The following is an 11,870-nucleotide window of genomic DNA, read 5'->3' on the forward strand; positions in this document are numbered from 1 at the left end:
GTGTGTGTGTGTGTGTGTGTGTGTGTGTGTCAACACCAGTACCAGCCCTGATCTCACATACTCGAGCCTCCCTTGTCCTCGGGGCATTCGTTAACTAAGCTGTTAGCTCAGCAAGCCTGCTAGCTTAGCTGAACTGCCAAAAGCCTTTCTTCCACCTTTTGCTTTGCTTCTATTCTTCACCTCACGTTCTTTCTGGCTCTGTCAATAAGCACTCGTCCACTTCCAGATATGCTTTATAAATTCTAACTCAAAGCCTTCGTTGCTTCACCTGCCTGAATCTGTATCCCTCCCTCATTTTTCACTCTTCGGCTTCCATCCGGTCATCATGACCATGGTATAGCGAGTGCTGATTGCCTGGTCTGATCCCTCTGGGGGCTGTAATAACTATTTCTAGTTAATTTGTTGCGGTGGGGGGTAGTGGAGGGGGGGCAAACACTGGCTTTAAATGAGTAGCCTCCTTTGTAGGCGCTGTGTGCAGAGGCTGTGTGGTGCAGACAGCGTGCTGCTTCAGCTTTGCTGTTTATGGAGGATTTTTTTTATTATGACGTGGGGAAAGTGGTGGCTGGACAAAGATAGCTGCAAGTGGCTGAGGACCAGGCATGGCGAATGAGTGACTCTGCCTCGATCCTCTGCCTTTCCTTACCCAGTGGATTGCTGTATCCTTCCCTCCAGAGCTGTCGCTTCACATTAACGCAGCGGTGACTGTCAGCCAGGGCAGAGGGCTGGGGTGAGGGAGGAGTCCAGTAAGCCAGCAGAATTGAGCCTGGTGTCAACAGAAACGGTCTGCAGAGAAGCCAGGCTGTTAACTCTGTCATTGAGCTTTATGCTGCAGCTTTCCCGTGGCCTTATAAACTACAAACAGCAACTTCTGCCAAAAGAAAAAAAAAGAACCCTCATAGCATATTATCTCAGAGGAATTCTTTTGGCTGGCAGCAGCTTCTTTACTACCTTATTCAGTTATGACTTCCCTTTAGCTCATTGTGTTACAAATACTCTAGCCGCGGCGCTTGTCTTCCTGTTGTTCTCTTTTACCCTTTAATAAATCTGTTTTAGCACCTTTCTGAAAGCGTGGAAATATGTTAGAGCAGGAAGCTCGAAGGTTTTGTTCTTTCATAAAGCTGCTCTGTGCTCTCCGGAGCATACTTGGCTGTGGAGGAGAATGCCAGCAATTACTGTGATGCTGAGAAGAGTCGGCAGAGCAGCCTAATCTCCAAGAACTAATGTTGCGTTTCTTACCCCCAAAAAAGGTGTCATCCAGTATTGAACAACACTTTTAATGTTGTTTGTATTTTGTAAAAATGGTGGTTATTGATCCGAGTTAATTGCCCTTCTTCTTTTCTCCACAGCTTTTCTGAAACACTGGGGTTGTTGGAGTGGCCAAATTTTCCCTGGATTTGACTGGTAAATTCAGAAGACTGAAGCCCAGGCTCACAGTCTACCTTTCACGGAGGCCCAGCCGTGAGAGGACTGAGGAAGGCACGTGGCGGATCATGACGGCCGATAAAGAAAAGGAACGGGAGAAAGAGCGGGACAGGGACAGAGACAGGGACCGGGACAAAAGAGAGGCCGGCAAGTCCCGCCGGCAGGATGGGGACCGGGGCGACCGTGAAAGCGAAAGCTCTCGGCCCCGACGCAGCTGTACGCTGGAGGGCGGGGCCAAGAACTATGCAGAGAGCGAGCACAGCGATGACGAGGACAACGACAACGGCAGCACCGGCGGAGGCAGCGGCACGGCCGAGGAGGCTGGCAAGAAGGGCAAAAAGAAGATGCCTAAGAAGAAATCACGCTACGAGCGCACAGAGAACGGCGAAATCACGTCCTTCATTACAGAAGATGATGTTGTTTACAGACCCGGAGGTAAGTCCCAGGAACCCTTAATCTAGTTGTGTGAGCCGGTGGGCTGCATTCATCAGCTTGGCTACTAAATGATTAAACTTTCCCAGGTCATAAGCCCACATTTTCGAAAGCATACTTCACTGGATTTGTCAGATGCTGTTTGCAAACACACCATTAAAATTTGGCTCTTCTTCCCTGAATCAAGAAGTGAGAAAAGCGAGAAAGCAGTGGTGGTTAAGCAAGCTCAAGTGTGAATGAACAAAAGGACCCCTCTGTGATGCCCATAAATGTCCTGAACAATTCAGTTTAATATTCGTTATGCAGCATCACTTTACATTTTACAACAGTAACCTCATGGCGTTGTCAGTGTTACAGTTCCCTTTGAGCATGCACAGTTGGCGATCATGCTCTAATACAAAAGCATCCTCTGTTAGAGCCAGTGCCCCATCATGACGGGTTTTAGGAAAGCCTGTGCATGTTTTTGCATAGCTTAGCTTCAGCGTCACTTGCACTTTTTAACATAAGCCACTTTCTTTAGACTAAGTTTATTTTAGGCATAGGGGAAAAACTGACATTGATTTATCAGTGATTGATTCTTGTCACCTCTGCTGCCATAAGCTGCTGAGGAATTGCAGATTCTCCAAAGTTGCAGTTCTCCGGCAGCAGAAGTACTCCTTCAGGCTAGAGGCCAATGCATCATACAATCAATTCCAAGTTGACCCACTCTGAGCTTTGTCTTGAGCTTAGTCAATAAAGCAAAGTGGTGCTTCAATAGATGATACGATAGAGACAGCCATGATAATGATTTCATTCCAGCGCTGTCTGACTCACTGAAAATATGCTATCTCCTCTGGGGCCAAAAGGCACTCTACTTTCTGGGAGAGGATTTTTTTTCCCGAGCTACGGCAGTATGTCTTGAATATGTCGAATAAACGAGGATAAAAAGAGAAGCGACCTTTTTCGTGGCTGTAAACACAGCCCATCTTTTACTTGCTGTTTAAATTAGTTGTATTAGAGGCGGAAATGTCAGCACTGAGTGACGGAAAGAAGCCAGGCTAACTAGCTGTGTCTTTTACACCGCTCACTGTCATCTTGCCTTGCACCTAAATCATTGCCTTCATGCTTTTATATTTCTCTGGGAGCTTGCAAAAGGTCAAGTACTGAGGGAGGGGAGTGGCCCACTCTGCTCGGGTATTTAATGGGAAGATGTAAGAAGTTACAGCGACTGTGTTAGGCTGTCTTCTTCAACAGTCTACCCGAACCACACGTCCAGAATCATCCTCAGGCCTCCTTTTATTCTATTTCATCTACTAAACAGATGAATTCCAGTAGGTGCAGTGAAACAGCCAGACCTGCGCTTTCAGCCTAGCTGCGTAATCCGGTCAACTAAATTATCTCTGCGCTGGTATCAGTGGAAGTCCTCAAGCAAGCAGTCACACTGAATCAAGCCTTGTTGTTGCTCACACTATTTCTGTCTCTATCACTCTGCGGAGGTCTCCACTGAAGCCTTTTTTACTTGGCATTTCATGTTTAATAGAGAGAGCACCGACACTGGGTCTCATAGTCGACCATGCGAGGTAGGGGGCGGGCTGGGGGAAAGGGGTGAGAAAACAAAAACAGAAGCAGTCAGTTATATCAATGAAACATTCAAAAGGCATATAAACAGAGTCGACCGTCTCAGTGGATTAGCTCCTCCGAATATTTATATTTCCACAACCGAGCGAACAGCACGGACAGGGTCTGGTTGATGTGGAATATTTATGTTTCCTGTCCTCTCCTTCTATTAGTTTGACATTTGTGGAGTGGCCTGAATGTCACAGCCTCCTCGCGTCATGTAGACTGAAGCTGTTAAGATTGGTTTAGATTAGGAATGAGCCACGATAGGGTAGTGACGGCCCCAGCGTCGGTACACTCGTTTGTAATTTACCTCCTGTTGTCAACATGGAAGATCCTCCACCTCAGCAGCCGACTTCCTGCTGTCTCCTCTGCTTATTGTTCAAGTGACAAGTCGTGTTTGTGCACGCGCGTGTGTGCTCGCTTGTGCGTGTGTGTGTGACAGTGCTTGTTTCCTACAGCTTGGTCATTGGTAGCAGCCTTCTTGCAATCAGATTTGATGTGTGCAGCTTAGGCAGGCACAAAGCCTGCAATGGATTATGCTTTACTAAATGTTAAATCCCTTTATAGCCGGCTAGTGACACACAATATGTAAAACTGACCACCCTCCAAGAGGGATTTACGCCACCCCAGATGTGGGGAGGGGAAGAATGTGATGGAGAACAGCGCAGAAAACGAAAGAAATCGTGAACCAAAATGCCGTTTTGATTGCTTTTGTCACAGGGGAGATTTAGAAACATACAGGCCTGTGTTATCACATAAAAAAGAACAGTTAAGCTAGTATTGAAACCATCTCCCTACTCCTGGTCCTCAGCCACCCTCCAATCTCTCTGCTTAGCCTTTCTATCCCTTGAAGATGGGTTCAGGCAGCTTAGCGCACATCGATTGGATGGGGAAGTGCAATCGGCCAGTAGGTGGGCCTGCAGCTAACTCTAGCTTTGCTGCTGTTTTAAAAGGAATGGAGGAGTTTGCCTGGTGGTGTCCAGGGGACTGTGTCCCGGGCCATTTGTATGATCGGCTGCTGGGGTGAACAGCTAGCTCGAGCAGACATGCCAAATCGATCTGTACCCTGTGGCTGAGCTCGCACCACTTCCCCGGGCCCAGCCAGACACCTCCAAAGCCTGTTCTCTACATTCATCCACATCCCCACCCTAGATTATAGATCCTCTCTCTAGAGATTATACACACTGCTGTGGTGGATCAATAGAAGACACCCTAGAAGCATAGAAACGGTGCGCACACATACATAGAATGCTGATAACCAGCATTTGTGTACTGAAAAACATACATACACACCCTGTCACATAAAAAGGCATACTTTTAACAGTTGGAAACATGGTTCCTATCTCTGGCAGACACACACCATACAGTGGAGCTAATGGAAACTATCCCCCCTCCTCCTTGTCCTTCTCCCTCACTGTATGTCACACAACATGGCTACTGCAGCAGAAACACTTGATTCATTTTAGTCATTTTTTTTCTTGGCAAGTGTAGATTTGTGTAGAAGGTGAATCATATATGCAGAAAGATTGAGGCTAGACTGAGAAACACACTGTGTGTGTTGAAGGATTTGTTGATGTGGGCAACTGGCACTCCTTGCTGCAGTCACCACAGAACCCTGGGGTCGTATGCTTACATGTGTGTTTGTGAGTCTTGCTGCATCTCTGTAACGCACAAATTCAACCAACTACAACCAACAGTTGTTCAAACCTTAGAACAACTGTTGGTTGTCCCACAAACTTGCCATGTTCTTTATGTTTATAAGGGCTTCAGCTATCCTTTTCAAATATACACTCATTACCATCAACCTGTTTTAGCTTTGATTGTGCAAAGTTACTATCCAAAATAGAACTACCCACACTGATCATTACATGTCTAAATTCATTGTTGTCAGTATGAATCTTATTGGGAAACCTGGAAGTTGTGAATCTGTGAATGTTGGACTAGTTTTTTAGAGCCAAGACAGCCAGTGTAGTACAGAAATGGCAGCACAACCCATCCGCTACCACAGCTAGCTGTCGATCAGTTTGCAGTTTCCATTCAAGCTAACATAGGGGACAAGCCCTTGGAGTCATTTCATATTGAAACATAGCAGTGTGAATCTGTAGCCTGTCGTTAACTGAACAGATCTATTTTTAAAAGGGCCCTCTCCGCTCTCCCATCTCTCCCCACGCTAGAGACTCTGGGAAAAGGGCTTTTTAGTGAAATCCAACCACCTGCCGACTGCTAAATGAGAAAGCGTGGGCTAGCCGAGAGGGAAAGGAGAGGGGTGGGGGGGTGGTGGTGTTGTCAAAGAGCTTCTGTTCTCCCCTAGGAGCTCAGTCAGCTGTAGGCCTGCCCTATTGTAGAGAGCTGATGGTATCGCTTGCCAGGTATTTCCCACTGCTTTTCCAGTGAGAAGAAGGGAGACTTGTTGGGCTGGTTGTAGAGACGAGAGGAAGGAAAGTTGAGGAAGAATCAAGTGTCTGTTTACCTTCAGGGCTCGACTGCCTGTTGCGCACCCCGCTGAGACTAGCCCAGCAGGAAGTGGCCTTGGTCATCAGCTGGTCTTGCTCAAGAGAGCTGCGGTGAATCACTAGTTGCACCACTCTTATCTTTCTTCTATCTATATTTCGTCTCACAGCTCTGTACTTTCAGTATTTCATGTTGTGTGTTTAATTTTAAGATCAGTAGGTTCAAAGAATATTGTTGGGGGTGGGGTTGTTGCTGTCGTTGTTGCTAGCTTTGCTAAAGCCGCACACATCTTCATTGCCCGTTTGAGCCGAGCACCACTTCTGACAACGCAGGTGCGTCCTGCCTCTTGGTTATCACTCACCACCTGCAAGCACGGCTTAAACAAACAGTCCCTTTTTGATTTAATAAGCCCGTCTTGCTTCCTAAAATATGCACCCCCCCCTTCCTCCCCTTACCACTGTTTACAAAACACTGGCATACATGGCTGTGTTCACAATGTGACCTTTCCATTGTTGCTGGCTCATAAAAGAAATCCAAGCAGATATTATCTAAGAACTCCACCTCCTACCCACCCCCACCTCCCCTTCTCTGCTGGAATGCTGCAGCAAATTAAACAGCATTTTATTTGCTTGATACGGAGAAGAGAATAGGACATGCCTCCTTTGCTGAGGCTAGGTGTGTTTTAGATTAGACATGCTTGGCAGCCATGAGAGAATGGCTGGCTGAACAATGAAGTACAGCTGAGAAAAAAAAGACTGAGTGTGTGTTGTGAGGTTGTAACAGTGAAAATTCAGCCGCTTGAACTCAGCAGGTACAGTTTAAACGGAGAAACAGCCGCCACCAGGATCAGGTTTCGGTGAACTGCACTCTGTTACTTCTTGATTATCTCCCTTTGTCGAAGTATCAAGCTCACGCTCCGTCTCTCTCGGCGTTGCAGTCAGCAGTGGATTCCAAGCAGAAAGGCGTAAACGTATGGTTTTTGAATGATTGAGCGCTCATGTGCAAAAAAAAAAAAGCACCGCCGTGGCTCTCCTGCCTCCTGTGAAGCCTGCATCCATTCGCCAGAACACACTATAACCCTAAAAAAAAAAGCCCATCCCCCACATGGACCCCCGCCTCTGTTAAATACCTCGCCCCCTCCCCTTTCTACTTCTCCACTTGAGCGAGGAGACCCATTTCCAAAAGCACAAAATGGCAGGAACGTTTAACCAAACCAGGCAGACCCCCGGAGGAACCGCTTGGCCCGGTTCAGCCTTCCTTCCCGCCTAACCCCCCACTCACCCACCCAAACCTCCCCGAGCTCCGTCGCCTCCTCCTTTTTGTTCAGATGACAGAGTCTGAAGCGTTAACTTGGATTTAACTTTCACATTCATTGAGATTCGTGTTCGAGTCAATTTCAGAGAAATGCCCTTGAGGTAGTAGACTTTTAGTGCCCAGGATGAATTCAGAATGTGCTTTTGACGCTCGAAGAATAGACTCGCTTGCTGTCTGTGAATGATTAAACTAGATCCCCGTCTCTCTCTCTCACTCTTTTTTTTTTTTTTTTACCCTCCACCTATCTTTTTCACTCTTGCTGTCTGTTCTTTGTGCCTGTTGATGCACTCTGGGGTGCAGGCTCGGAGATCTGGCCTTTCTAAATGAATGTGCTGCCGAGGTGAAGGGACACTAAACCCTAATTCCCCCGATTTGACTCCTCCGAAACATGTCATCTCATTCAGATTAGTCTCTTTTGTTCTCTGCCCTCCCCCCACTCCCTCCATCCTGATCCTCCCTCCTCCACCTCCTCCTCTACCCGTTTCTCTCTGTCTCTTCCTCTACACACACACAGACACACATACACAGTGTGTTGTTCACAGATCACACAATAGCACTGATGGATATTTTCATTCATGTTATCTTGTAAATGACTTCCAGGGATGGTGTAGAGGAGGGGGGCGGGTGGTGGTGGGGAAGCATGAAGAGGGCAGTAGTGAGAGAGATATAATGCGTCACTCAGAGCCAGCAAGGGCGATAATACCCCCCCCCCCACACACCCACTTCCCCCTTTTAGAACAGCTCATTCAGCCTCCAGCAGATAACAAGCCCACCCCGAGGTTACATACACAAACACACACGCGCGCACACATAGCTTCTCAAAAAACAAAGCCCATGATGTCACAGGCGCACATGTACACAGCAGCCCCCCTCTACAAATGGTGTCTTGGGTGTCAGAGTCATTTAATGTCTTTTGCCACCTCTCTGTTCCTCTGCAAGCGGTAAGATAAACCACAGCCCGATCGATAACTCTGTTGACACAAATAAATAACAGATGATGGCAGCGTCGGTCGCTGAGAGAAGGCGGCTACGCGATCTTTTGTTAGGGAAAAGTGTGGCGTAATACTTCTGTGAGGAGCAGCTCAGCAGGTGTTTCAGCGAGACGAGCGCCAGCCATTTGTGTTGTCAGTGTAAATGTTGTCGATGGTGGCGTTCTCTCTTTCTTTCTTTTCTTTTTCCCCCCCCATGAGTCAAAGCTCACAGAGCTGCGAGATATCGCCCTCCTTCGTGGCTGTGTGTGTGCATGCGAGTTAATGGCAGCAGAAGCGTTACACTTTTCCTCTCCTCGCTGCTCCAATTGGTAGGAGCACCGACCCTGGGAGCATTCAAGTAGCTTTTGTCATACTGCTTCCGCGTGTGTGCGATCTGTTTCTCAATCAATTAAGTGAATGGCTTTTGATTGCTCTGCCTGGTATAAACCCCTGTTTTACACCAAAATAAATCATTTTACACTCAGTTTGATCACACTCCTGGTTTTGTGTTGCAGTTAAGAGCCAAAGGTGACTGTTATGCTAATTTGACTTTTGTGAATTCACATCTCTCGCTCTCTCGCTCTCTCTCAATAATCATTTAAAAACCTGGCTGTTTCTGGAAAGTAGTGTGGCGGGGTGAGCAGTAACCATTAGCTGTGTCCCCCAACACCACCACCTCCTCCTTTTTTTTCTCCTTCCTAACAGAAGTGGCTGTGTGTTTTTTGTCCTCTGCAGCGTGAATGTTTTTGTTAAGGAGATGAGAGTTCATGACCTGGCCATACCACCAGTCACATTCAATTTAGCCACGCAGCCAGCCGGCCCAGCTCCTCTCTCTCACGCACACACTTTTTTTTAATTGGTTTGTTTCTCTCAGAGTAACCCAGAGCTAACTGTTGGCTGTAGTTGTCATTTTAGTAAAAAACAAGTCACAGTGAAGACTTGAGGGGTGGGATGGGGTTAAAGCTAGTATTGCTCACTGGTGTATAAATGGAGTGGAACAATAACATAATTCCCCTGGGGCGTAATGTTTGCTTTGGAAAGGCAACCTTGTAGCGCTCCAAAAGTCCTTAATCCTATTACTCGCATTCCAATTGAATTTGACTCAAGGAGGAAAAAAATGTCTTTTCAGCAGAGGTAACAGCACACAAAATAATATATTACTGAGTCTGGCTGCTTAAAAGCATGAAAGCTTTGAGAAGTGTGAACATCTCCTGTTTTTTTTTTTTCTCACTTGCAGATTGTGTGTACATTGAGAGTCAGCGGCCCAACACTCCCTACTTCATTTGTAGCATTCAGGATTTCAAGCTGGTGAGTAGATTTCTTTTTATTGTTCCACTTCCTATCAGCCTATTTCATGTCCTCATTTCCTCACACCAACCCATCCATACATGGCATACAAGGGAAAGCATACTATTGTTGAGAAGAAATTCCAAAGGAAATCGGGGCAAAGCTGATTAAATTTACATAACAGATCATACTGAAGTGCTGATGGATTATATCATCAGTTTGGGGTTTTTTTTTTTGTACTGGCAAATAAAAATCCTTCAGCGAATCTTAAACACCACTAACCTTTGCAGTCCACTGGCAGTGTAATAATGCCTGTAATGGAAATATAGATGTTAGTCGATGTGGTTAATTGATTTAACGAAGGAGACCTTCACCGCTTTTCAATTGATTTTTTTCCCCTTTTTTACGACCTAATGTGGCCAAATTGCCTCTTTTGCTGAATAAAGAAAGAAATTAGTTTTTAATTTGCTGATGAGAATAGCTGATTCATCAGGCTCGGTCACTTTAGTGAGACGGTGCTTGTTTTCTGCGCAACAGGACACATAAAATTCATCACAGCCACACACACATACACACACATACTCACACTGCCTTCTCCAGAAGAGGAAGTTGAGTTCATCCGTAATAGATTTGTTTTTGTCTATGCAAATAATAAAATAAAGGGCACAGTATTATGGTTTGAGAGCTTCAGTTAGTTTGCTATATGGTAATTGCCTTTAATGACACACTGCACAGTTTTAGAAGGAGTTTCACGACTGGGTGCAGATTATCTTGTTTTTAAGTAATTTGTAATTTGATGTAAAATCCTGGATTGTCTTATTGCCACACTGTGTCTTTTTACACTAATGGCACCAGTGGCTTACCCCATGCTGGATATTTCCTAAAGGCCGATGCACCCAGAAGATTTTTCTATTTTTCTATTTTCGGGCCAACCTTCAAATGGAAATATTTCACTGAAGCTTGAAATTCATTATGAAACTGAATTTGAATGTTTTTAATTGGTCTTTAATTCCGCTTTTTTTGGCCGCGAACAAAAAAGCGGAACTCATTTCGGTCCAGGTTTGCAGTAATGTGACCACTATTTATTGGGAAAAGACTCTTGGAATTTGTAATGAATGGGTTTGTGTTGCCTTTTGAAGCCACGGCAAAGCCTCCCAAGTATTACCTGTTTTTCAGGAGATTGGTTGTCTAAGCAGAGCACAGAAGACTTTGGGAGGGGAGGGTTGGGCCAAAGGAATGGCTGTTAGAGTCAGAGGCCACACTTGGTGCTTTATGAGACAGGGGAGTGGTGAGGGTGTGTGTGTGGCCTAACATCCACCGAAGGAAACCAGAATTGAGATTCTAAAGTAATATAGATAAACATTTTGTGCTTAATTTGTCACTTTTTCAGTTTTAGGTGGGGTGGATTCTAGACAGGTCACCTGTCTTTCACAGTCACAGCTAATTCACTGAAGCTTAAATACATGTATATTTGTAAAACTGGCCAAAAATAACAAGAAAATGCACAGATGTCTATTAAGTTAGGTAAACATACTGTACTCATATACCACCTTTCTGTTCAATTTGAGCAGGCAAAGTGTTAAAGTACTTTCCATTCACACACATTCATACAAACGCTTAATTCTATGTCTAAACTTTGCCTAAAATTCACACACACACACACTGGTGGATGCTGTGAGGGGCAAGGCATGAAGACTAGTGTAGCCCCTCTTAACCGCTACATGTGGACCAATTACTTGTTTATCTACAAGTTTATGGATTGTTTATTGAGAATATATGAATTCTAGTAAAGTGATCATTGTCTTTTAGGATAATTACACACACTTGCAAATGCTTTTGTGCTCAATGGGCAGCTGAGTGTAGAAGGGTTTTCAAGGTGAGCTGCAGGCCTTGCAGCCAGGCCCCACAGCAGCGAGGCTTTAATCGGATTGCTTTCAGAGACTGCTGAGGATGGCAAGAACCTTTTCTTATGAACGCATGCACACACACTCGCACGAACACCCACGCACTTGCACCTTGATTAAGAGCGCCAGAAGAGGTCTGGGGCAGGCAGAGGTAATTGTCCAGGGAGAGAGGCAGAATGCTAGCTACATTAGCTGACCTCTCTCTCTCTGTCTCGCTCTCCCTCTGTGTCTGTCTCTGTCTCTCTGTTACTCCCTCCCCCAGTCCGTCTGTAATTAATGAACAGCCATCTGCATGCCTGTATGTGTTTGAGCAGACTGTACCCTTGTCCTCCTATGTTAAGACAACAAGCCCCCGCTGGCTCTCTAAACACGTACAGCATTTTTCAGTGAGCTCACTTTGTCACTGAACTACAAATCACACACACACACACACACACACACACACACACACACACACACACACACACACACACACACACACACACACACA

General features: G+C 45.7%; 1 protein-coding gene across 5 annotated transcripts in view; it reads left to right on the forward strand.

Moving 5' to 3' along the window:
- The window catches only part of rerea (arginine-glutamic acid dipeptide (RE) repeats a), a 127,782-nt gene that overhangs the window by 54,572 nt on the left and 61,340 nt on the right, over window positions 1–11,870 (forward strand). For all 5 annotated transcript variants that reach the window (XM_005732872.1, XM_005732873.1, XM_005732874.2 and 2 more), the window contains 2 exons: window positions 1,347–1,857; window positions 9,427–9,497. In XM_005732872.1, coding sequence (XP_005732929.1) covers window positions 1,491–1,857; window positions 9,427–9,497 — 438 coding nt within the window. In that variant the 5' untranslated portion in view covers window positions 1,347–1,490. The remainder of the gene's footprint in view (window positions 1–1,346; window positions 1,858–9,426; window positions 9,498–11,870) is intronic.

Source organism: Pundamilia nyererei, unplaced genomic scaffold (genome assembly GCF_000239375.1).
Source record: "Pundamilia nyererei isolate P.nyererei 1_Seehausen unplaced genomic scaffold, PunNye1.0 scaffold00049, whole genome shotgun sequence".
NCBI classification, from domain to species: domain Eukaryota; kingdom Metazoa; phylum Chordata; class Actinopteri; order Cichliformes; family Cichlidae; genus Pundamilia; species Pundamilia nyererei.